The sequence below is a fragment of the Betta splendens genome, chromosome 8, assembly GCF_900634795.4.
Source record: "Betta splendens chromosome 8, fBetSpl5.4, whole genome shotgun sequence".
Lineage (NCBI taxonomy): Eukaryota > Metazoa > Chordata > Actinopteri > Anabantiformes > Osphronemidae > Betta > Betta splendens.
The window spans coordinates 1673288-1696444 of record NC_040888.2 but is presented as its reverse complement, the minus strand read 5'-3'; the positions used below and the strand labels follow the sequence as shown (position 1 = coordinate 1696444).

At 49.0% G+C, this 23157-nt stretch overlaps 3 protein-coding genes across 10 annotated transcripts in view; 2 read left to right on the top strand and 1 right to left on the bottom strand.

Annotated features, from left to right (window-relative positions):
- tnrc18 (trinucleotide repeat containing 18) overlaps window positions 1–2416 on the top strand; it is a 30857-nt gene extending 28441 nt beyond the window's left edge. For 7 of the 8 annotated variants that reach the window (XM_029158429.3, XM_029158428.3, XM_029158425.3 and 4 more), the window contains one exon: window positions 45–2416. In XM_029158429.3, the coding sequence (XP_029014262.1) occupies window positions 45–251 (207 nt within the window). In that variant the 3' untranslated portion in view covers window positions 252–2416. The remainder of the gene's footprint in view (window positions 1–44) is intronic. The other variant, XR_008695325.1, reaches the window with a different exon arrangement.
- A 3283-nt stretch (window positions 2417–5699) lies between these two features.
- slc29a4a (solute carrier family 29 member 4a) lies at window positions 5700–16422 on the bottom strand. Its single transcript, XM_029158624.2, has 11 exons — window positions 16231–16422; window positions 13134–13474; window positions 11980–12111; window positions 11794–11907; window positions 11309–11437; window positions 11008–11082; window positions 10664–10932; window positions 9464–9566; window positions 9202–9389; window positions 8100–8340; window positions 5700–7688 (listed from the first exon to the last, which is right to left on the bottom strand). The coding sequence occupies exons 2-11, from the start codon at window positions 13366–13368 to the stop codon at window positions 7543–7545; spliced, it is 1632 nt and encodes a 543-aa protein (XP_029014457.1). The 5' UTR covers window positions 13369–13474; window positions 16231–16422; the 3' UTR covers window positions 5700–7542.
- Window positions 16423–21596: 5174 nt separating this feature from the next.
- On the top strand, window positions 21597–23039 carry atp5mf (ATP synthase membrane subunit f). Its single transcript, XM_029158824.3, has 4 exons — window positions 21597–21734; window positions 22313–22420; window positions 22533–22649; window positions 22886–23039. Exons 1-4 carry the CDS (start codon window positions 21659–21661, stop codon window positions 22912–22914), a joined length of 330 nt encoding a protein of 109 aa, XP_029014657.1. The 5' UTR covers window positions 21597–21658; the 3' UTR covers window positions 22915–23039.
- Window positions 23040–23157: the final 118 nt, after the last annotated feature.

Here is a 23157-nt window from a genome sequence, read left to right as displayed (position 1 = left end):
TGATGGCTTTGTCTGTGCGGTTCCTAACGCGCCGTCTCGTGCAGCGCGCCCTGTACCAGTCGTCCCACAGCGACGAGAACGACGTGCAGACCGTCAGCCACAAGTGCCTGGTGGTGAGCGTGGACGAGTACGAGCAGATGACGCACACGCGCCGCTACGCCGACAGCGAGGACCTCTACTACCTGGCCGGCACCTACGAGCCCACCACCGGCATGATCTTCAACACGGACGGGGTGCCCGTCATCTGCTGAGGGGACCGGACCCGACCGGACCGGACCCGACCCGACCCAACCCGACCCAACCGGACCCGACCGGCAGCCAGCAGATACTGCTTCTACTGCAACTACTACTACACAGACTGGAGACACTACAAACAGTATTAGCAACGGATCGCGTCTCCTCTAACATTTGCACACTGTGTTCATCAGAGCACAGAGCACGTCACATGTAAATACACACACATGCACATGCACCTGTACATACAACGAGCCCTCACCGTTATATCGAGGAAATGAGTGTTTTATTTTCATGTAATAGATTTATGTCAGAGTAGTTTTTTCTAAAGAGGTAAACAGTCAAGAAGCTTTAATGAACTGTGAACGATGAGGCCGGTGGTCGGATGTTGTGCTTATGATGTTGCTGTGATGATGTTCCAGTCATATAAATGTGTGTAGAGAACAGCAGGAGCAACCGACGGACGCGAAGCAGGGAGAGACTGTCCAACAGAGAGCACTTAAAAACCCTGGGAGTTCGTCCTCCTCCGATTGAACCCTGACAATCCTCCGGCGGACGAGCCGCCGTTGGGACTCGCTCCGCACTCAGAGACTCAGGCTGAAGAGAGAGGAAGGTTTCTGTCACAACACTTTCATTTTCATCCATGAGTTCCTTGTGTTGAAGGAGAAATCCGTCCTCAGAAACACTACGACGCGATGGCGGACGCGGATGCGGACGCCGGCTCGTCCTGGTGACTACCGCCCGCACCCCCCGATGCACTGACCGGGACGAGCCGGCGCCGCGGCCGCATCGAGGCCGGTTCCCTCCTCGAACCCGTGTCCAGCGTTCAACACTGCAGTTGTTTGGCCTCGTTTGTTAACAGCTGCAGTGTTTCTAACTGGACGCCCTGCGTTCAGCACGTTTCCTGCTTCTTTTGCTTCTTTTTCACGTCTCTGACTTGAGCGGGACTCTGAGCCCGGCCACGTCCCGCTCCGTTTCCCTCCCAGCGCTCTCGGCTGCTTTCGTGCCTGGTTTAACCGTGTCCTAGACTGTTGAATGTTGTGCTCAGGGTTGTGAGCGTTTCAGGCGGCCTTATTCCCCCCGCCCCGTATAGTTAAAGTACCCCCAGAATCAGACACAGTGAAATGTGATCATCATGTTGCCGTTCACTCTCTCCTGCAGAGATTCTAGATTGCCTTGTTGATATTCAATAAGTTTTAAACTCCTCTCTCGAGACCTTCTGTCTGAATTTGCAGAAGGTTTTATTAGTTGGTGTATTTTTGGAGTGAGGTTCTGGCAGGTTCTCGTTTCCCGGCGGCCGCTCGCTGAGGGACTCTTTGGTGAAGCCGCCAGTCCGGTGAAGCAGGTACCGAGCGAGCGGCTCCACGTGCCGTTTCCAAACCCTCATTTCTGCTAGAGAACCTTGGTTCCACCAGACGCCCCGTTCTGAATGTTTACCCCGGAGCCGCTGAAGCACTTTCCTGCGTTTGTGTGCGCCACCGCGTCGTGGAGCCGTTGCCTTCTGGTTTGATCCCTAAATCCAGCCTCAGGCCTTTGAACAGGGTCCAACACAAACACGCAGCGCCCGCGCCGCCTTCCTTCACCCCGTGTCATACGGTTCTTTATCACTGTTTGTGTTTCTGTCTTTTGCATGTTTGTCCTTTCTTTATTTGAGTTTTTCCATCCCTTGCTTCCCCTCTCTGAACAATCATCCGCGCCTCTCAAGCAGTATTACTGCTGACAGGCACTGGGAGCTAGCTGCTAGAGAGAGAGAGGAATGGGAGAGAGAGCAAACGAGAGAATGAGAGAGAGAGAGAGAGAGAGAGAGAGAGGTGGACTGGAGGCTGGTTCTTCATCTGCTGTTCCTTCAGTATCGTTATCGTCCTGTTACAGAAAAAGACAATTATTTTGAAAACAGAAAAATGATCTAAGTTTTGTAAATGATGCTTCACTATCGAGGAGAAACGGAATCAGAATATACTTTGTACACAGCCAATCTTGTAAAAATGCTAAATAATAGACTTTAGAGAGAAATGTGGAGCCAGACTGATTTGGGCCCTGTACTGTACGTGTACGGAACCTTTGTCTTTTTTTTTTTTTTTTTTTTTTTTTTACAGACAGCATCTATGTTTATCAGTGTTTCTTTTAATCTGTTTAAGTAACTCAATATTTTATAGTTAATCAATAAACAGATGGAACTGTACACTAGTACACGGCCGTGATTCCATGTATGAATGAACGGGAGCATTCTGTTTGGTCAAGTCAAATGATGAAGTAGTGATTGAAGTTCCCTGTCTCCACTAACCTGCTGCTTGTTCTCCACTGGTTTCCCTCAGCGTGAACTCTTGGTTTGTTTTCTCTCTCAACTGTTCTGCTTTCAGATTGCTTCACTTTGTGTGAACTGCTCCTTTAATCATCCATCAGGCCTCCATTTTGCCAGTCCAGCAATGAAGCTGGTGGTAAAATGGAGGGAAGTTCAGCTTGTGCCTAGCGGCCTGCAGGAGACTCCGTCCACGGCCGCCCTCGGAGCCGGCAGCGTGGGCGACTCACTGTGAGCGCACGCAGAGTTAAACCAACGCTGACGTGGAGCCAGCGCCGCTGCTGTCAGGGGTCCGGTCGCCTCGGTTCCCCACAGCAGAACCAGGACAAGCACAACACCAGAACCTGCTGAGAGCTTCCCCTGAGACCGGGCGGCTTCCTGCACGTCCACACACGTCCACACACACACAGACACACACACATATACACACAGCGGCCTGCACAGCCTCCCTGTGGGTGTGTCAGCAAAGCAGCGTCCTGATTGGCCGGCATCACACAAACCCAGGCGTTTCATTGGCTGGGGCTTTATTGCAGCTTTAACACGGGGAAGGAGCAAGTGAGATGAAAGTGTGTGTGTGTGTGTGTGTGTGTGTGTGTGTGTGTGTGTGTGTGTGTGTGTGTGTGTGTGTGTGTGTGTGTGTGTGTGAATATGTGAGAACTTGTTAGTGTGTGTTTGCGTGGGTCGCACACACCGGTTTCCCAGGAGACAGGTATCTGAGCTGAGGAGGCGTTCAAACGCTCCCAAGGCTTGTTATTCAGAGCGACGCTGTTGTGTACTTGTCCTGACATCTGCAGCAGATTATGAGGAAGACAACGAGCTGGAAGCATCTTTAGGCAACTTAAAGTAGAACTGTCTGAACCCAGACAATGCCTCCACAGCTGCCAGTCACCCGCCACGATCACTCTGAACGGCTTGGAATCATGATGGGGCTAAAATGATGATTGTTATTATTGGCGAGTGATCAGACACACTGACAGAACCACTGCACTGATGCTACAAGTGCAGTGTCCATGAATTCAATCGAGATGCAGTGGATTTTGAAGGAAGGGTGGAAACAAACAGTCATAGAAGCTGCGGCATGTGACTTTGACCCCATGTAATGAGTTTTTAACAAACAAAGTCACGTTCAATAGGTTTACACTGTGTGTGTGTGTGTGTGTGTGTGTGTGTGTGTGTGTGTGTGTGTGTGTGTGTGTGTGTATTCTTCATTATCAGCCTCTCAGCGTCACTGTCTTTTGTTTTTCTCCCTCCTGTGATAAATTTGAATGTGAAATGACAACTGAGCCTTACAAATGTTAGTTCAGAGTGTGATGCCGTGTGTGTGTGTGTGTGTGTGTGTGTGTGTGTGTGTGTGTGTGTACTGCATATCAATTAGCTTTCTATTATTCATGCTGACATCGTAATGAATGAAACATCACCGTCTTTGTGTTCCGGGCATGTTTACTCGTCTTCCCTCTCGCACACGCAGCTGCTGTCGTGGTCTTTAGACGCGACTGACAGTGTGAGTGAAGTCCCATTGTAGCAGTGGGGACGAGGTGATGAATACCTGACAGGCCTCCAGCTCCTGCTAATGAACCAGCGCTGAGGATGAGAGGACTCTGACACCGCGGCCTGTGGCCTCGGAGACAAAAGGCTGTTCAGGAGCTTCTCTCCTCCGGCTTCACGCAGGAACCTCAGCATCCGCCGCTCACTCACGATTGAATTACTGGGCAAATAATCTGATATTCAGTATATTACAGGGAGCAGATCTTCCCCAGCAGATGAAGCCAGTGTTATTTTTATTGTCACAGAAGCATGAAGTCTGGAACAGCTTGAAGAAGCAGCAGCAGCGAAAGGCAGCCAATTTACAACCACTGCTAGAAAATACATTCACAGAGAGTTTGATTGTTTCCTTTAATTACACTTAAAACTCATCTTTACAGCAGCTCCCACAGAGGAAACGGCCGCCACCTGTCGGACAGACGTGACCTTCAGCACCAGGAACTTTGGCTCCTGCTTCATTCTGCTTTTTAATGAAGGTTCCTGTGGTTCTGCTGCTGAGGAGACGTGTTCTCGTCTTTATTTGCCTCAGGTTTTAGTCATTTTTCTTCATTTTTTCTCTCTTAACCTTGTTTTTTTGTGCTTCGAGCTTTTTGTTCTATATTCAGGCAAAGACATTTTTGGTGACGTCTTTCTGCCTTTTGCAGCTTGTCTTTGCTGCTTGTGTGTTTCACTCGCTGACTCTTTTTTTCCACTGCTTGTCCTGTTTTGATTTTAAAACCTTGACCACACTTTTGCCAAATCCTTTATTTACCTTAAGGTTAAACTAAGCCAAGATGAGCCACCAACCAAAGCGCGGTCATCGCGTGTCCTCAACACATGCTCAGATACATGGACACGATGCATCGTGTCGTTCCCTCCCTCTTCCTCTTCGTCTCCATCTCCTCCGTATGTGGAGCAGAGTGACTAATGATCAGTTGCTCTCACACACCAGAGACTTTCTTTCCCTGCAGCCACATCCAGATTTAGCACTCGTGCACACAGCAGGTACATGCGCACGCCTCAGAACTCTCTGACCTCCAACCCAGAAACACGGGACCCAAAGGAAAAGCTGCAGTCTCATCTGTGATCCGCGCAGAGACACAGGATCAACGGTCAAGTTCCCTTCCATCGGCCTCCTCCTCTCATCCTCTCATCCTTTCATCCTTTCATCCTCTGGGGGCTAAATAGGAACACAGCATCAGGACCTGCACATCGCCTGGTGCTGATCCGGAGCAGCAGCTCTCTCTGCTGGTTAGTAGTTGTTAACACAGACGCCTTCTGATTTCAGTTGATGCTTGTTTTTATTTCTTGAGTAATTTAGGAAGTGAGAGCTGTTTCCTGAACTCAGAACCGACAACTGACCTCAGTAAATGAAAAGGAAAATACTTTGGACATTTTAAGAGATTTAGAGTTTTTATAAGGTTTTATAAGCTGGAAAAACAACCACAGTCACAAAGATGGAAAAGTTTGACAGAAAGCACTGAAGGTTTTATTGTTTATCAGTTTATCAAGCCACTGTATTAAAGAAATGAAGTGTGAATGTAAATGTAGCTGCTGCCTGGTCTGTCGACACAAAGGTGCTGAGTCTGCACACGTTTCTCATCCATGATTATAATTAACAGCATGCATCAATAGAGGCAGCAAACACAGATGTAAACCATTTATTACACACTGGAGACACAACGAGGGCCTGAAACCATGGAGCATATTTACAGAACTGAGGTTGGAAGTTTTATATAAGGTTTAATTAAGCTTCAGTGAAACCAGAAGAGTCTGGATCAGAGCTGAACCCAGTCCTCGTTACCAGTGGGTGGTTACAAACATTCATACGATACGTTCAGAGATGTGACCTGGAGACTGTCTACAGTGGACGTGTGAGACAAGGAACCATCCTGATGCTTCACAGTGTTCAGTCTAAAATAATCATGGAAGAAGAGCGTCATCACAGAACGTGGCTGGTTCTTCAACAGAAGGTCCCGCGTCAGACCTGAGGTAAAACCTGCAGCAGTTAAATGTCCCAGCGCCGCCTCCCTGCTTCACAACATCTGTGTTTCAGTGATGGATGAAGCTCCGAGGACCTGAGGCCGAACATGACTCAGCCTCCAGACACCGCGTCAGCAACGTTTCTTCCACTAGAACCAGAACAACACGTTCCACAGCGGCCGCGTGGTCTCCACCTGAGAACCCGGAGCAGCTCAGAGCGAGGTCTCCAGGCGTCAGGCTCCGTTCAGGCTTCACCAGCATTTTGTGGCTTGTTGTCTTCATAATGTATGAAGTCTAAATTCTGCTCATGCTCTTTATTGCTGAAAAATTAATCAAACCCAGCAGGAGATGGTTTTAAAGCAACTGTGTGGAAGTGTGGATAAGAAAAGAAGGGTTCTCTGAGTAAATCAAGCTACTGATCTGCTCTTTTCTACATCTCAGCCTTGAGTGCATTTAATTCTCCATATTTACAGCTTTACATTCATTTGCTTGGTCTGGTCAGAACAAGCAGACGTTGGCACAGTTTTTCCCACATTAATACATGGACACTAAACGCATCGTCACCATCATCATCTGCTGAATTCAAACCAGGCTTTGTCTCATCTCCACCACCAGAGGGCGCAGGACGAACCCAGCGCCTCCCTGCTTCCTTTGGTTCATCCCTAACATAAGTAAAAACAGCTGGAACGTGCAACTGTCAATCACAATCACTGCCTCAAGGTTTAGCATAAATAATCTGTTTTTCCAAACACGTTATAAGACTGATCATACAGTGTAAGTACATATGCTGAGGTTGGACGAAATGACTGAAGACGTCAGATAGTTGATGAATGGAAGTAAAATAGTAAGGACCCCAAACAAAAGTTGGCTTCATGTTCGCTCTCTGGCCTGTTTTATGCCAAATGCTAATTTTAGTATTATTTATTTCAGTTTTGTTTATGTGAAACATCCTGTTTCCACCAGAAACCCACTAAGGATTACATCCATGAGATGAAGGACTTTGTCGACTCAGACATCTCAACTAATAAAACCTCCTGAGGTCGTTGTGATAGTTTTACATCCATATTTCATGGATATATTAATATATTCCATTAAACACAGAAATACATGGCAGCCAAGGGAGATCGATGTCTGTTCTAGTCTAATTTAAGTGAGTTGCCCTTCAAATGATGGACAGACGTCCAGAAACATCTCTTTGATGTTGTTAAACGGCGCAGACGGATGATTCCTGTGACATTAGCCAAATGAATCTACCGGAGATGGGACTCATGTCAGATTAGAACGACGTCATCGCTACAGCCTGGACACAGACAGTCAACCTCTCCTTCGAGTCGTCCTCCCTCGACTGTTCGTTGTACAGATGCTGGGGAGCGTTTGACGCTCGAAGGACTTAAGATGAACAAATCTACATTTTTACATTAGATCCCTGATCTCAACATTTATCTCCTCCTGGGATGTTAGTCTTCTGCTTTCCCTCTGCGTCTCCGCCCTGCGCTGTCACACAGTCAGTGCCCTGTAGCGTTGGCAGGTGTGCGGATGTTCAGTGTGGAGACGTGCGCTCCAGACGCCGGGGCGGTGAAGCTGTAGGCGGCGTAGGCCACGGCCGAGCCCACCATCAGGCCGCTCATGTAGGACACGGTCATGGTGTTTCCTGGAGAGAGAGCGGATAGTGGTCAGATGTAGACACTTTACAGAGGCTTTGTGTAATACGTGTGTCATATACTGTATGTGTCATACATGTGTCATGTCATGCATGTGCCATATATGTGTCATATACGTGTCATACATACATGTGTCATATTTGTACCACACATGTGGCATTTACTGTATGTGTCATATATGTGTCATAAATGTGTCATATAAGTAATATGTGTCATACGTGTGGCATATTTGTACCATACATGTGTCATATATGTGTCATATACTGTATCTGTTATACATGTGTCAATCGTGTCTCATACATTTGTCCTATATGTGTTGTATATGTGTCATATGTGCATCATACGTGTCATACATCTGCCATACATGTGTCATACGTGTGTCATACATGTGTGTAACTCACCCGCCAGCTCCCGCTGCTCAGGCGGCACTTTGCCAGCGGCCTGGATCATGGGCACGGAGCCAAAGTAGCCGTTGGTGACCCCCATGAGGAGGGAGAAGAGGCAGGGCCAGGCGGGGTGGGAGAGCGTGGGGGCGCCGGCCGGGTACACGCACATGACGAACAGAGGGATGAAGACCACCCTGAGGCAGGAGAAGAAGAGCAGGCGGCCTCCAGACCAGTCGTACGGCAGCGCCGCCAGGATCTGACAACGCGATGTTACACAGAACCAAGCATGAGGTCAACAACAAATACACAAAACCTGTTTCTTTCCTCTCGCTCCGCGATGCTTTTTACGTTTAAGCCACTTTAATTTCTTCCATTTAATTTGCTTCTTCTGTCTTATCTCTTCAGCCTCCGCTCGTTCAACCAAAATGCTAAATTCTTCATGAGGAGAAATTGGAGCCTTTCAACACAAACAACTTTAAGCGAACCAACATTTCCTCCTGTCAAAGTCACAGCGATGCCTCAAGGACAGCAGATAAGGATTGAATTCAGAGAAGCAGATAACGCGGAGGGCAATTATCCAAAAATACACCAGACTTTCCCAGCCTGACTCTCAGGTTGTAATAAATAGATTAATGGGACCCTGAAACTGCTTCACAAGGTCACCTCCAGTGTTAGAGTGACTCAGTAACAGGTTGAAATCCCAGCCTCTCACTAGTGTGGATGATAAATGATCCGTCCCCCGGAACCTCTGGGACTCAGCGTTGGAGAGTAAAGAACTAGGAAGCGTGAGCACGCGAGTGAGTGACTGAGGACATATTTCATTTTGGATAAAAAAAGTGAACAAACATGTTTTTGAACTTGATTCTTTTGCAGCTACTGGGATAAATATAGCTTCAGTGAAGGCTGCAACCCAAGGTGGATGCAAGGAGGAAGACAAACATAAATTGTGCTTAATGATGCTGCCGAGCTCTCTGGGCCAAACGGACCCAGAGATGGATCCAGAGCCTTTCCTCTATAAAGCTGTTTTCTACAAGCGTGGCTTCATAGTCTTAAATAAATAAGCGTTGGAGCCAATTAGCACATGAGACGTTAATGTTGTCCTTGCATCTCTGGTCACCTTGCCAACGAAGTCCGACATGTTGAAGGTGGCCATGATGAGGATGGGGAGCCACTCGCCCAGCGTGGGGTTCCGTATCTCGGACTCCAGCCCGGGGAACAGGCACAGGGTGATGCTGTAGGTCACTGCTATGGACAGCATGTAGGCCCAGATCACCCTGGACACCACGTACCGATGCACGATCATGTCTGGGTGGAGACACAGCGTGAGTCAGGAGCCACTGCCTGTTCAGCGCAGTTACACAGCACGACGGCGACGGTACCGCGCACGCCGGGCCAGCTCCTCCGTATCTTGGCCTTCGGGGCGTCGAAGCGCACGTAGGTGCCACCGGCGATGTCCTCGCCGCCTTCTTCTCCTCCGTTTCCCTGGCGACAGACACACACACACACACACACACACACCTCTCATGTCACACACTCTGAAGGACATGAGAAACTCCCTCACTGACGTTTGCACACTGTTTTTGTGGGCTCCATCGTTTTACCAGATGCCGTCTGCTTCCTGTCGCCCCGTGGGTCGTGTGAGCATCCAGGTAATTAGCAGCGGGTGCGTTAACAAGCAGGGCAGCGACCCCCTGTACAGACCATCTGCCAGATGCTCCGTCTCCTCTCAGCTCCTGCATCCGTTTCCTTTCTTCTACTGCGTTTTGGCCTTTAATCAAACATCGCTTTGCTTCCCTCGTGTTTGTATCTGGGTTCACTCTTATCTATTAGTCTTTATTATGCCTCCGTAGTCGGACACGCGTTCTCTGCTGTCTAAGCAGAAACGTCCGCTTGTTAGATGTGATGACAAATGACATTTGAAGCCATAAATACAAGCAGAGCGAACATCTTTGTGACTAACGGCTTCCCGGCTGCAGAGCGTCCTCGTTTTATGGACAAGTTGAGGTAATGATGGAGGACGGAGCCAACGTGTTCCTGTCCCCTGTCCAGCTCAGCATCAGGTCAAGTCCAGCCTCCACCTCCGTTAAACCAGAGGATCCGCACTCTCAAACAGCTTATTAAAGTGACACTGAATTCAAATATAGATCTACAGTAAACAGTGAAGCCGTCCATTAGCTGATTGGACGGACCACTCTGCTTGATTAGCTGCAGGTTTCCCTCAGCAACTGGAACAGAGAGAGGCCTGAGCTCATCTCTCCCTCACATAATCAGCTGCAGCCGGAGTCTGTGACACAGCTACTAATCACTGTCCTCCGTCATGACTCAGCGCCTGCTGACTGTCTGCAGGTTCCAGTTCTGTCCTTTTCGTCCACTCTGCACCGGGTCAGGAGGCCTCCAGCTCCTCCTCTCATCCCCCACAGCGACAGTGATCTTACACAGACTAATCTAAACATCCCAGTTGCTGGAAGCTGAGAGAATTTAATCTGAATGACCTTCACCCGCTTCACGCCTGCGGCTGGAGCTGAGGAGAGACCGGACGAAGGCGGAGCATGCAGCCTGTCAGAACAGACGGGACTTACGAATCGGACCTCCTCCGCTGTCACGTCCAGGTGCACGCGGTACCCGGGCCCGCTGCCCCGCGGGTCGCGGCCTTTGGCCGGACCTCTGCCCTGAGCGTGGCTGGTGTAGTAGCGGACGAAGCGGGAGCGCCGGACCAGCAGGTGCAGCAGGAAACACAGCATCTCCATGCTGATGGAGACCAGGAAGAAGATGAGCGTGTTGGTCCTCTCGTCCGTGATCAGCAGCTTGGTGAAGATGCGCGACAGCGAGATGATGACGCCGGCGGTGCCTGGACAGAGAGGAGGCGTGACTCCAGGCAGAGCACAGAGGGACGAGGCCTGGAGGCGGGTGGGGGCGTACTCACTCTCTCCAGTCATCACCCCCTGTGTGTAGCGCTTGGGCAGCATCCCCATGTAACCATAGAAACTGGACTGCTGGACTGGGGGAGGAAGGGGACAGTCAGTAGTGAAACAAACCACCAGAGAGGAGCTGCTCTGACCTGCTGCTCCCCATCAATTAACCTGCAGCTGCATCCATGCTCCCACACACGAGAGTTTGTTCAAACTAATGGAATTATACGACTTTGTTAAATCAGTAACCGAAGCTCCAGAGGCTGCAGCTGCTCTTCTCTCTGTGTGATTGGAACTCAGTCGTAGTTCACACACCTGTGCATCCAAAGGCCACCACTCCCACGGACACCAGGTTGATGACGTACGCCTGCCGGGTGGAGAACTTGGCCAGCCACACGTCGAACACGCTGACGAAGACCAGCGGCCCCAGAGCCAGGACGTATCCTGCAGAGAGCGGAGGTTCATGGAGCGAGCTCGCACCCGGAAGACGCTCCTCCAGGAGCCGGCGCCGCTATTCTGAGCTGCACTGCGTCTCCTGAGGGGGCGCGCGTTTTTAAAGAGCACTGGCTTTTGCTCCAACGCGGTTTTTACGGTGGCGTGAGTGAGCTGCAGCTTTGTAGCTGTTGAAAATGATTTGAATGAAGAGAGAATCGGTTTAACTGGTCGCTTGCCTGTTTGCAGAGCAGCAAAGCTCATGTTAAAGGAGCTGGAGACGTTCATTAACAGGCTTCTTTGGAGCGTCTCCATGTGATGAGCCTCGAGGAAACGAGCTCGTGTCCGACAGCGGGACCTCTACTCACCCACGGTGATGCGCGTGTGCATGCTGAGCCTCTCCACCAGCACGTTGTTGAGGATGACGGCCATCAGCGCCACCAGGATGTACGTCAGGCTCATGTCGAACACGATGGACGTCCCTGAAACGCACACGAGAGCCGTGACTCCCAGAAACGGGCCTGGAGGCGCTTTGTCTCACTGCGCGTTCGTACCCTGGAACTTGTGGTGCAGATAGTCCACGTCGGTGATGAAGCTGTTGTAGGGAAGCAGGAAGCCCACGCCGGCCAGCAGCATGGCGAAGTAGATGCCATGGTAACGGTCGTCAGGGATCGGCTCCTCGAAGTCTGAGCGGGAAAGAGTGAAAACACGCTGAAACATCTGGAGGAGAAACGCCGGCTCCAATCAGCTGATCGACTGCCTGCTCCAGTCTGGAGCCCAGGTGCTCCACGCGCCGGCGGCACACGAGCTGCTCACGCTTCACGCGCGGATGCTCCGTCTAAATAATGCAGGTGGAGTCCATTCAACCGACCACAGGTTCCCTCCGTTTGTGCTGCTCTGAGCTGAAGACACGACACACAGGAAGTGATGCGGTTCCAGCTCGGAGCAGCACATTTGTTCAGGAAAGAGCAAAGTGAGTAGTAATGGTTTCCATGGCAGCGCAGACAGAGAAGAAGTCAGAGCTCATTAGGAGGAAATCGAATGAAGCCGCAGCGCAGAAACCAGATCCAGATGTTGGGAGTCGCTGCTTTGAGCTGTTTTGTGGTTTCGTTCTGCGGATCTTTACCTGTTTGGTTTTTATGTTCATAGTGACCTGATTGATATAAGGCTAAATCTGACCACAGCTAAAGGCTGTGTAGAATTAGTTTGCAGTCTATGAAGCAGAGAAGGAGCGGCGCAGACAGAGCACAGGGCGTTTGGTCACTTCTGATCTGATTAGCGTGGCCTTTGTTCAACCTGAGTAACCAGGCAACGCCGCGGTTCCTGCTGCCCCCGTCTCTCGTCACCAGTTTGGACAAAGCCCACGCAGATTCAGCCGATGCTCAGCGTCTGTGGATCGGCTGAATGAACTGATTAAAGCGCCTCCATCTGAGCAGAGCATCAGTTTGTATTGGATTGGGCCGGTGCTGGTTCTCCTGCTGCTCTGGGTCGTAGGGTGTATTTGTAAAAGCAGTGCGCACACACACACACACAGACACACACACAGACACACACACACACACACACACACACACAGACACACACACAGACACACACACAGACACACACACACACAGACACACACACACACACACACAGACACACACACACACACACACACACACACACACACACACACACAGACACACACACACACACACACACTCACCGGGCTCAGACAGAGCCAGCACTCCTCGCTCCGGGGCGTCTTTACTCGCCTCCTCCTCCTCCAGCTGGTACGAGTCGAAGCTGTAGCTCTGCACCACGCCGCTCTCCCGCGCCTCCCTCCAGCCCTCCCTCCCAGCGAGCCTCCATCCGTCCCGGCCCGCGTCCCGCCACGCGTCCCTCTCCTCGGGCGTCGGCGGCAGGGTGGGCCTGCGCCGCTCCGCTCCGACCGAGCCCATCACACGCTGAACGCTTCTCTGAGCTACGCGCCGTCGGAGACGAGCATGTTACGATCCCTAAGACGTGACCTGGAAGCGAAGCGGAGACCTCCAGGTGGCGAAGGACCTGCAGGGAGACGGAATTCAAACGTCAAAGAAGAGAAGCAAAGAAGTGGAATAAGGCTGTGTGAGCGCGAGTCAAGGTTAGACGTGTTTGTGTGCGACCGTGTGAGTGGCATTTAAATGAGACGAGGAGGAGGACGCATGACTGGGTGACAGACAAGGTGAGAGACGTGAGCTCTGCAGCTCCAGCATCCTGCAAACAGGATCCAACTACCAGCAACCAGCATCCAGCATTCAGCAACCAGCAACTAGAAACCAGCATCCAGCAACCAGCAACCACCATCCAGCATCCAGCATTCAGCAACCAGCAACCAGCAAACAGCAACCAGCAAACAGCATCCAGCAACCAGCAACTAGAAACCAGCATCCAGCAACCAGCAACCACCATCCAGCATCCAGCATTCAGCAACCAGCAACCACCATCCAGCATCCAGCATTCAGCAACCAGCAAACAGCAACCAGCATCCAGCATTCAGCAACCAGCAACCAGCAAACAGCAACCAGCATCCAGCATTCAGCAAACAGCATCCAGCAACCAGCATTCAGCATTCAGCAACCAGCATCCAGCATTCAGCAAACAGCAAACAGCATCCAGCAACCAGCATCCAGCAACCAGCAACCAGCAACTAGAAACCAGCATCCAGCAACCAGCAACCACCATCCAGCATCCAGCATTCAGCAACCAGCAAACAGCAACCAGCATTCAGCAACCAGCAAACAGCAACCAGCATTCAGCATTCAGCATTCAGCAACCAGCAAACAGCAACCAGCATCCAGCATTCAGCAAACAGCATCCAGCAACCAGCATCCAGCAACCAGCAACCAGCAACTAGAAACCAGCATCCAGCAACCAGCAACCACCATCCAGCATCCAGCAACCAGCAAACAGCAAACAGCATCCAGCAAACAGCAAACAGCATCCAGCAACCAGCAACCAGCATCCAGCAACCAGCATCCAGCAACCACCATCCAGCAACCAGCAAACAGCATCCAGCAAACAGCAACTAGCAACCAGCAACCAGCAACCAGCATCCAGCATCCAGCAACCAGCAAACAGCATCCAGCAAGCAGCATCCAGCAACCAGCATCCAGCAACTAGAAACCAGCATCCAGCAACCAGAAACCAGCATCCAGAAACCACCATCCAGCATCCAGCAACCAGCAAACAGCATCCAGCAAACAGCAACTAGCAACCAGCAACCACCATCCAGCATCCAGCAACCAGCATCCAGCAAACAGCATCCAGCAACCAGCAACCAGCAACCAGCATCCAGCAACTAGAAACCAGCATCCAGCAACCAGCAACCTCCATCCAGCAACCAGCATCCAGCAACCAGCAACCAGCATCCAGCAACCAGCAACCAGCAACCAGCAACCAGAAACCAGCATCCAGCAACCAGAAACCAGCATCCACCATCCACCAACCAGCAACCAACACACTGCTTTATTCCAAACATTGTCTAAATGGGAGGTTTTTGTGCTTTTCTCCCTGGAACCTGTTTAACGTCTGGCAGGTTTACAGACACACACACATCCTCGCGCCTCCACAGTGATGATCATTCATTTGTCCTGCAAATACCTCGAGGGACTTTAGTCAAATTTGGCACAAACTTCACTTGGAATTAATAATAACGTGCCCATGGGTGGTCAAGGGTCAAAGGTCAAGCAGTAAATGCAGCATATCTCATCCTAAACAGCAAAATGGAAGAGGAAGGAGAGAAACGTGTCTGAGCCCTGACAAACAAGACTAAAGCAGGAAATCCTTCATGTGTTTGTTTGATTTCATTATGTTCAGTAGCTAAACGTAATAAAAAGCCCGGCTTCGGTTTCAATGTAAACACTTCTGATGGTGGAACATGGTTCAGTGAGCTGCTTTCACAGACTCCAGTCAACAGGGCAGTGCTGAGGAGCACGTTATTGTTGCTGGATCGATGGGCCGCTATTGACTCTGGACGTTTGCACACACAAACAAAAGCTCATCTACTGTGTTTGAACAAACACCTGAGGACACGCACTTCGTCTGTCAGCACACGTCTGAGCCCCAGAGCCTGGTTTTCATCTCATCCCAGTCACATCAGTCTCACTCAGGAGCTTTGTTTTTAGGGGAGAGCATATTTGAAGCCCCGGCTGATGCAGGATCACATGATGTAAGAAGGTGATCATCTCTGCAGCTCAGCCTCATCTTGGCCTCCAGAGGACGCGGATCAAACAGACGCTCCCTCCAGGGTGGAAACGCCGAAAGCTCTGCTTATTATAAATGATTTCGGGTGTGAACCTAATGGAATCGAGCTGGAGCCCTGTTTTTCCACGCCCTTCCCTTCGCTGCCTGCAGGCGGCGCTCTCGGCCGCGCGCCTTCAAATTAAAAGCCTCCACCAGCGACGGTAATTAAATCGCTGCGGCTGCCGTCGTTGACTAACACAATGAGAGCATGAAGGTGGAGAGCGGACAGAATCCCGGGGCTGCGGACCTGGACTCAGAAACCTGTCAGCGTCATCGTCAATTAGGCTCACGTGCGCTGCTTCTCATATTTACGTGAAAACCAAGAAGTGTAGAGACGGAGGCGCAACGTGACGGCGGAGCGGAGCGGAGGACGCGCAGACATCACAGTTATTCCGCTTTTTCTTTCTTCCTCATTTAAGTCCAACAAGGATCAAATGTCGCGGCATCAACGCGTTTTTGCGTGTCTCGCCGCAACCGCAGCGTTTTTTGTATTAAATGAAACAAACACACCAACAACAGGTTATTAATGGCCCCTTTACCTCCGGTGTCTTCCCCCTTCTCGTCCCCCCTCTCTCGCGTCCGTCCTTGAGGTGGTCTCTATCCGTCCGGACCTGGTTCCTCCATCAGACAGAAAGGAAGCACCGGTTCCGTCCTGCGTGCGCTCCGAACCGCACCATCCAGCAGAAGAGGACCGAGCGTGGATGGATGGATGGGAGAGCGGAGGGGGGAGGAGAGAAGGGGGGGGGGTGAGGGGGAGGGGGCGGAGAGAAGAAGGGGGGGGGGGGGGGGGTAGAGAAGAGGAGGGGGGGAGGAGAGGAGGGGGAGGGGAGGGCGTGTCTTCTTTACGTAGACCGCACAGCGCAGCATTGTTTAATTATCAGAGCAAATTGTGTATGAATCATGAATGTTGTTGCTCCATAGGGTTAAAACGCAGCTTAAAGACAAAATGCTTTGCAGAAACTCAGACATGAAGGAAATAAGTCTTTGTACCATCAGGTCAAAGCTCGTGTGGATTAGATAGAAGACGCAACACGACTGATCAGCAAAAAGGACAAAGTGATAATAGAGAAATGAGAAACAGCCACAAACAAACAATGAACTAAATCCAAGGATCAATAAAGACGAGTCAAATAGACAGTAAACAGTTCAAACAGACAATTTTGACTCAAAAGAGACAAAAAAGAGCAACATGATCACAAAAACAAATACACTGAATATTTCAGTCAGAGGAAAAAAACATGTCAAACAGGAGACAAAAACAAAACAAGGCCAAAACGCGATGAACTCAGAGGTCACGACATAGAAAAAGCTGCAAAGGCATAAAACAAAGACAGACACAATGTAGGAAAAGTCCTAAACAGACACAAAATGAGACGCGTGACGTGTGATGATCAGTGGACCGGACTCCTCATCAGGCTGAGAGCCCGTTCAGATGCCGCAGCAGTAATAAATCAGGAGGCAGCGGCGGCGGCACCGATCCAGTGACACCACGTGGTGACGAGACAGGAATATTAAACTATTCGGCTGCTTCACCACAACGTGTGTGTTTCCAGAGCTCGTAGATAAGAAAAAGTCTTTTTCTTTATCTGTGATTTTCTGAAACACACTCACACAATGGACCGCGTCTGACTGACGGTTTTATCACTGCAGCTCATGCAGAATGAGCTGAGCTACAGATCCAGGGTCAGCTGCTGCACGTTTGACCCCACACAGGTCCCAGATCAGCTCAATGCAAGCGTGATGGTAGATCTGCCAACGGATTCATCCACCGTGAGACGTCACCAAAGCAAACTGAATCAGAAGATGCTTATCATCATCATCATCATCATCATCATCATCATCATCATCATCATCATCATCATCATCCAGAGGAGCTGAGAGGAGCAGCCTCGGGAACCTCTTCCACTGTACATGCTGTCATTTTCATCAGTTAAAGTGTCTCGTATGTTTATTAAACGGAGCAGAGAAGTCGTTTCCTTTTCCTGTATTTGTAATTGACTCTGTCCCGTATGTGGTGGAAACAGGCTCAGTAAAGTAAAACTACTTGACTTCTTCCTCAGGGGTTGAGGTGAAATCAGCTGGTGACTCATGCTCCACCTCATTTCTGGCCTGATGGAGCATCTGCACAGTGTTCTGGGTTCAAATCCTGTGTGTGTGTGTGTGTGTGTGTGTGTGTGTGTGTGTGTGTGTGTGTGTGTGTGTGTGTGTGTGTGTGTGTTCAAAAAACAAAACCAACAAACTATAAAAACCAAACTAACTAAGAAACTTGTGCATCTGTGTTCCATCATTGAGGGACTCTTCTTCTTCTTTTTCTTCTTCTTCTTCTTCTTCTTCTTCTTCTTCTTCTTCTGCTTCTTCTTCTTTTTCGGCTTCTTCTTCTTCTTCTTCTGCTTCTTCTTCTGCTTCTTCTTCTTCTGTTTCTTCCTGTTTTGAGGCGCTTTGTGTCTGACACGCAGTTAGTCGTATTAGTCACTGTGTTAAAGTTGCCACTCAATGGACAGTGAAGTGAAGCCACAGTTTCCTAGTTTTAATCTTATCCAGAAAGTTTGTGTTTTCCAGTTTCTCAGATAACTCATCCTTCTGTTTGATGCTAGTTTTTCCTCTGGTTTCTAATTTAAAGCTTCACAAAGTGTTTCTGGGGTTTGAGCTTAAAACGAAAAGCAGTTTTAAATTATTTCGATGTTTAATCACTGCCAGGTTTTAATGATACACCAGCAGTATTCGTCCCGCAATGGGGAAATTTCCATTTTTTTTTGCAGAAAGCAGCTCTTCAGATTCAATCCTGTGATCGTGAGGCCTTGCTCCACCTGTCTCTCTCTCCCTCTCTCTTTTTCTTTCCTGCGTCTCACGCTTGGCTGTCTGCCTGCCTGCCTGTCTGTCTGTCTGTCTGTCTGTCTGCCTGCCCGTCCGTCCGTCCGTCCGTCTGCCTGTCTGTCTGTTTGTCTGTCTGTCTGTCTGTCTGTCTGTCTGTCTGTCTGTCTGTCTGCCTGCCTGCTCCTCTGACTTCCTGTCTGTCTGTCTGTCTGTCTGTCTGTCTGTCTGTCTGTCTGCCTGCCTGCTCCTCTGACTTCCTGTCTGTCTGTCTGTCTGTCTCACAGAACGTGGGCCGGCTGTTTATGCTGCGTCCTCAGTAATAACGCTTGGTTGTGTTGTGTTGCTTTCACTTACAGCAGCGCGTCCAGTAACGATTCCTTGAAGCCGTGTGTCCTCTGATGTCTCTCTCTCGGCCATGAATGAGTGAAAAGGTCAGACCACACACTGTAATTATGTTGTGTCCCACCAACGCGGAGAGGAGCAGCGTCAGCTGCACTGATTTACGATCCGTAGCCACTGTTTACGCTCCAGAATGGGCTCACAGTGTGTCCAGCTCTGCTTCAGCCTGTAAAGATGCTGAGCCTCCGCCGTGTCTATATTTAGCTGCTGGTTCAGAGCCACAGCACCATGACTCTGCATGCTGATATCACCTGGAGACAGAAAAAGAAGAGATGGGAGAGAAAAGTCGAGCAGAAAAGCAGAAAGAAGCAGTGACAGGAAAATGACAGCAAAGCCACTAAACGAGTCAACGAGAGCCAAACAGATGGTTTTAATCCAATCAGATGATGAGGAGGGAAAGGAGGACGGAATGATGCGAGGCAGTGATGAAAGGAAAGGGCAGGTGCAAATACAGAGGCAGATGGAGCAAGGCAGAGCTGGAGAGTTCACGAGACCAAGATCTCATCCAGTGAAGACGGCAAACAGCCGTTTCCAACCAGAGGAAGAAAGAGATTGAGATATGAGGAGAGGGGATTCACAGCAGCGGGAGGAGAAGCTGAGAGGCTGCAGGGTTTCCACCACAGGAGCTGCAGGCCGTGTGCAGAGCAGGCTGCTGCTGAGCTGAACCAGTCCTCCTGCACCAAGCGGGACCTCTGGGACCAGAGGGAGGTTCAGGGTCGGCGCGCGTGGTCTCACCTGCCGGGTCACAGGCAGTAAACAACAAACGGGCTCTCAGGAAGCTGCATGGAGTCTGTGAATCAGTCCCACCGCCGTCTTCTATTTCTGGCCTCACAAACCATCCCGTCTCCTCTTCGCCTCTCGTGGGACACGTGCAGAAAAAAGCAAACAATCAGATCGAGTGCAAACATGGACTTAGAAGCTGTGGAGACTGGAAAGCGCCTCCAGCTCCTGGAAAGCACTGGGTCTAAAGCCACAGTATTATGATGTTTGGCTGGAATGAGACAGAACTGTCTCACAGTTGGTCTCTGAGGATGAGGTCACACAGACACTGCTCACTTTACTAGGTTCACGTTCAGGAGCAGGTTTCAGCAGAGACTGTGTCAGACGGACGTTTAAACCCTGTGTCGTGGCTCAGATATTCTCCAGCTGTTCTTCTCTTTACGCAGACACAAATGTTCTCTCTTGTGTTGTTCACTGTCACACGAACATTTAACAAATTCCTGTCCTCATCTCCCAAAGCTCAGAGTCTCAGAGCCAGAGATCACGTCTGCCCTCACTCTCTGCCTCTCATTATCATCAGCTCCATCCTTTTTGTGTTTATTAAACGTTGCTATGTAACACACACACACACACACACACACACACACACACACACACACACACACACACACACGGGCGCCATCGTTTTAATTTGAATCTTAAATTGATACGCCAGCTCTTCCACCACGTTTCCAGATTTTACAGTGACTTTCTTTTAAAACCCACATGCAGACGTGAATGTTGATGAAAAGCAGAGAGTCAGAAGCAGCAGAAGTAGAGGAGAGAGGTTAAGATGAGGAAGAGAGAAATCACTGCCATGGGAGAGGAAACAAGACATCATTAAAAAGATGAAACGGCATGAAGGATGGATGAACAGGAGCCACTGGGAGAGTGGCTGCTTAAAGGTCATGTGCAGTGGAGCTCCTCCTCTGGTCCAGATTCCCGCACTCTCTCTCCTCGGCCAGTTTCTCTCTTTGTTCTCGCAGGCTGCGTCTCTTTTCATCCTTCCTCGTCTGTCGGTCTATTGTGCAGCCTCTATCTCTCTCCATCAGCTTCAAAGAGCGTGTCTGTGGCAGAGCTCAGGGGCACCTGCCTCTTGAGGTGGAATAAAATCATCCGCCTCTGCTGTGTGTGTGTGTGTGTGTGTGTGTGTGTGTGTGTGTGTGTGTGTGTGTGTGTGTGTGTGTGTGTGTGTGTGTGTGTGTGTGTGTGTGTGTGTGTGTGTCTGTGTCTGTGTCTGTGTGTGTGTGTGTGTGTGTGTGTGTACAAACTCTGCTTCATCATCCTCACCAGGCTCTGACTGGAGTTAAGACTTGATTCTAGGAGGAGGATCTAGGTTCACTTCAGGCAAGAGCATTCACTTGTGCTTCTTAAAGATGTAATAAACAAAGTTTAGCAGCTGCCCTACAGAGAGAGAGAGAGAGAGAGAGAGAGGGTAAATATTAGCCTGTTGATGTGTGGGTGTGATGAGGAGCTACCACAGCTCCACCTCTGACACTCACACAAACAACTCAGAGAGAAAACTTACAATATCATCAGGTACATTATGTGGAAACCACATTGATCGGCTTCTGTTTCTGGTTGAGCGCCTGGAGAGCCTTCAGGCCACTGTTCTCAATTACTGTACATGATCCGACACTGACTTATAGAGAAGACGGAAGTTAAACACAATCACAGCATGATCTGTATCCTGTTTTCCGATGTAGCACTAAAGCACGGTTGTATTGAAACGTTACTCATTTATGTAGCTATAAATAAAATGTATTTAAACGTTTATCTAAACAACGTTTAAATATTATTATTTATATTCAAACATTTTCAACGTATTTCAACTGTATGTCCATAAAATGTTCATGTCCTGGAATTATGTATTTTTCCTTTTTTTATGACAGTAAATAACGTTTTACTGTTAGTAGCAAAGACGTAGTAAAAGACGTTTGCACGTCTTATCTCGCCCCCTGGTGGACAGATTTAAGAACTACATCTCCTCCCATCATGCCCCTCGTCTTTTTATCCCCCATCATCCTCTGCGGCAAGTTTGTTGCACCGGGCAAGATGGCGGATAGACCAGGTAATAAAGCGTGTCCTCTGCTTAATTAATCAGAAAATGTCTCTTTTCTGTGCTTTGTTTTTTATTCATGTTGTATTTTTTAAGAAACGCAAGTTTTTTGTTTCTCAAGCGAACCGTTAAGGAGTGATTTAATGGTTGATGTGGGTCCGAAGGCCGCAATGAATTCTCGCGTCACGTCAAGGACTTTGCGTGTCATTGTCAGATTTGCAGTAAGAATGATCTAATGTGTGACGTTACTGAACGTTAATCTGTTTTATTCAGAGACAAACGTTTGACGCCGCCGTCGTACTTTTATATGTTGATTATGTAATTTTTCTTTACGCTTGCTCAGTTGCCTGCAAACACTGTTCCCCAAAACGTAAACCCTAACAACAAACGTGCTTCAAACCGATGGAAAAGACATTATTTACCTTTTTATGGATCTAGACACTTACTTTTTTATGGACCTAGACATTAGTATTGTGCTTGCGCAATTGTAACATTTATGCAGTAATGGACTTGTGCTCCTATTAATGTTATTTAGCTGCAAACTGAAGTTAAAAGTAAACCACGTCAAACATGATTTCTCTTGTAAACAGTTCCCATTGCTGAGAAGCGACTGATGGACGTGAAACTGGGTGAGCTGGGAAAATGGCTCGGAGGCAGAGACTTCACTCCCAATGGCATCATCGCAGCCTCTCGCAGAGGTGAGGATGCTTTTTGTCTTAAGACATGTTTTAGTAGAAGAATCAGTATGAATTATTAAATTGTTGCAGGCTGTCGTTCATCTGTGGTGTGTCATGTTTGTCTTTTTTCCAGGCTATGATAGATACTACAACAAGTACATTAACGTAAAGAAGGGAGGTATTGGTGGCATAGCTATGCTGCTGGCTGGCTACGTCGCCATCAGCTACCTGTGGGAGTACGACCACATCAGTAAGACATTCTATATTCTCCATCAACAAATGAACATAGAACAAAACACAAACTCAAATTTCTCTAAATTAACTTAGCATAGATCTTGCAGCTCAGTCTTCAAAGCAACCTTGTTTCAGACCACTCTTCAACTGTTTTTATTAGTACATTCATATCAGTTTGGTCTAGGAATAATTTCCAGAACCTGCTTCCTAAAGTCAGTGTGATTTTTTTTTTTCACCCATCTGTTCTTCTAGAACATGATCGCTGGAGGAAGTACCACTGAGCCTCTTCAGCAGCCATCACACCTTTAGGGGCCAGAGTCCAATCCCTGGTTCCCCTTGTTCTTTATACCCTCAGCTCTATTGTGTTAATGTGACTGTTGTGACCAATAAAAAATATATACAAGTACCAGGTGATGTGTTTTAGCTGAATCTTAACATTTTAAGACATTCAAGTGTCTCTGTATGGTTCATCCATGACAGCTACTTTTCACACAATAGCAGTTGGTTCTGTGGTAACATGAATA

Bases quoted from the DNA above. Each gene is read 5' to 3' on its own strand.
- atp5mf (XM_029158824.3), top strand. From the start codon at position 21,659: ATGCCCCTCGTCTTTTTATCCCCCATCATCCTCTGCGGCAAGTTTGTT. The intron at 21,735-22,312 runs GTAATAAAGCGT...TCTTGTAAACAG, and splicing joins CAAGATGGCGGATAGACCAG to TTCCCATTGCTGAGAAGCGA. The intron at 22,421-22,532 runs GTGAGGATGCTT...TCTTTTTTCCAG, and splicing joins CATCGCAGCCTCTCGCAGAG to GCTATGATAGATACTACAAC.
- slc29a4a (XM_029158624.2), bottom strand. From the start codon at position 13,368: ATGGGCTCGGTCGGAGCGGAGCGGCGCAGGCCCACCCTGCCGCCGACG. The intron at 9,567-10,663 runs GTAAGTCCCGTC...GTCTGTCGCCAG, and splicing joins CAGCGGAGGAGGTCCGATTC to GGAAACGGAGGAGAAGAAGG. The intron at 7,689-8,099 runs GTGAGTTACACA...CTCTCTCTCCAG, and splicing joins TGAGCAGCGGGAGCTGGCGG to GAAACACCATGACCGTGTCC.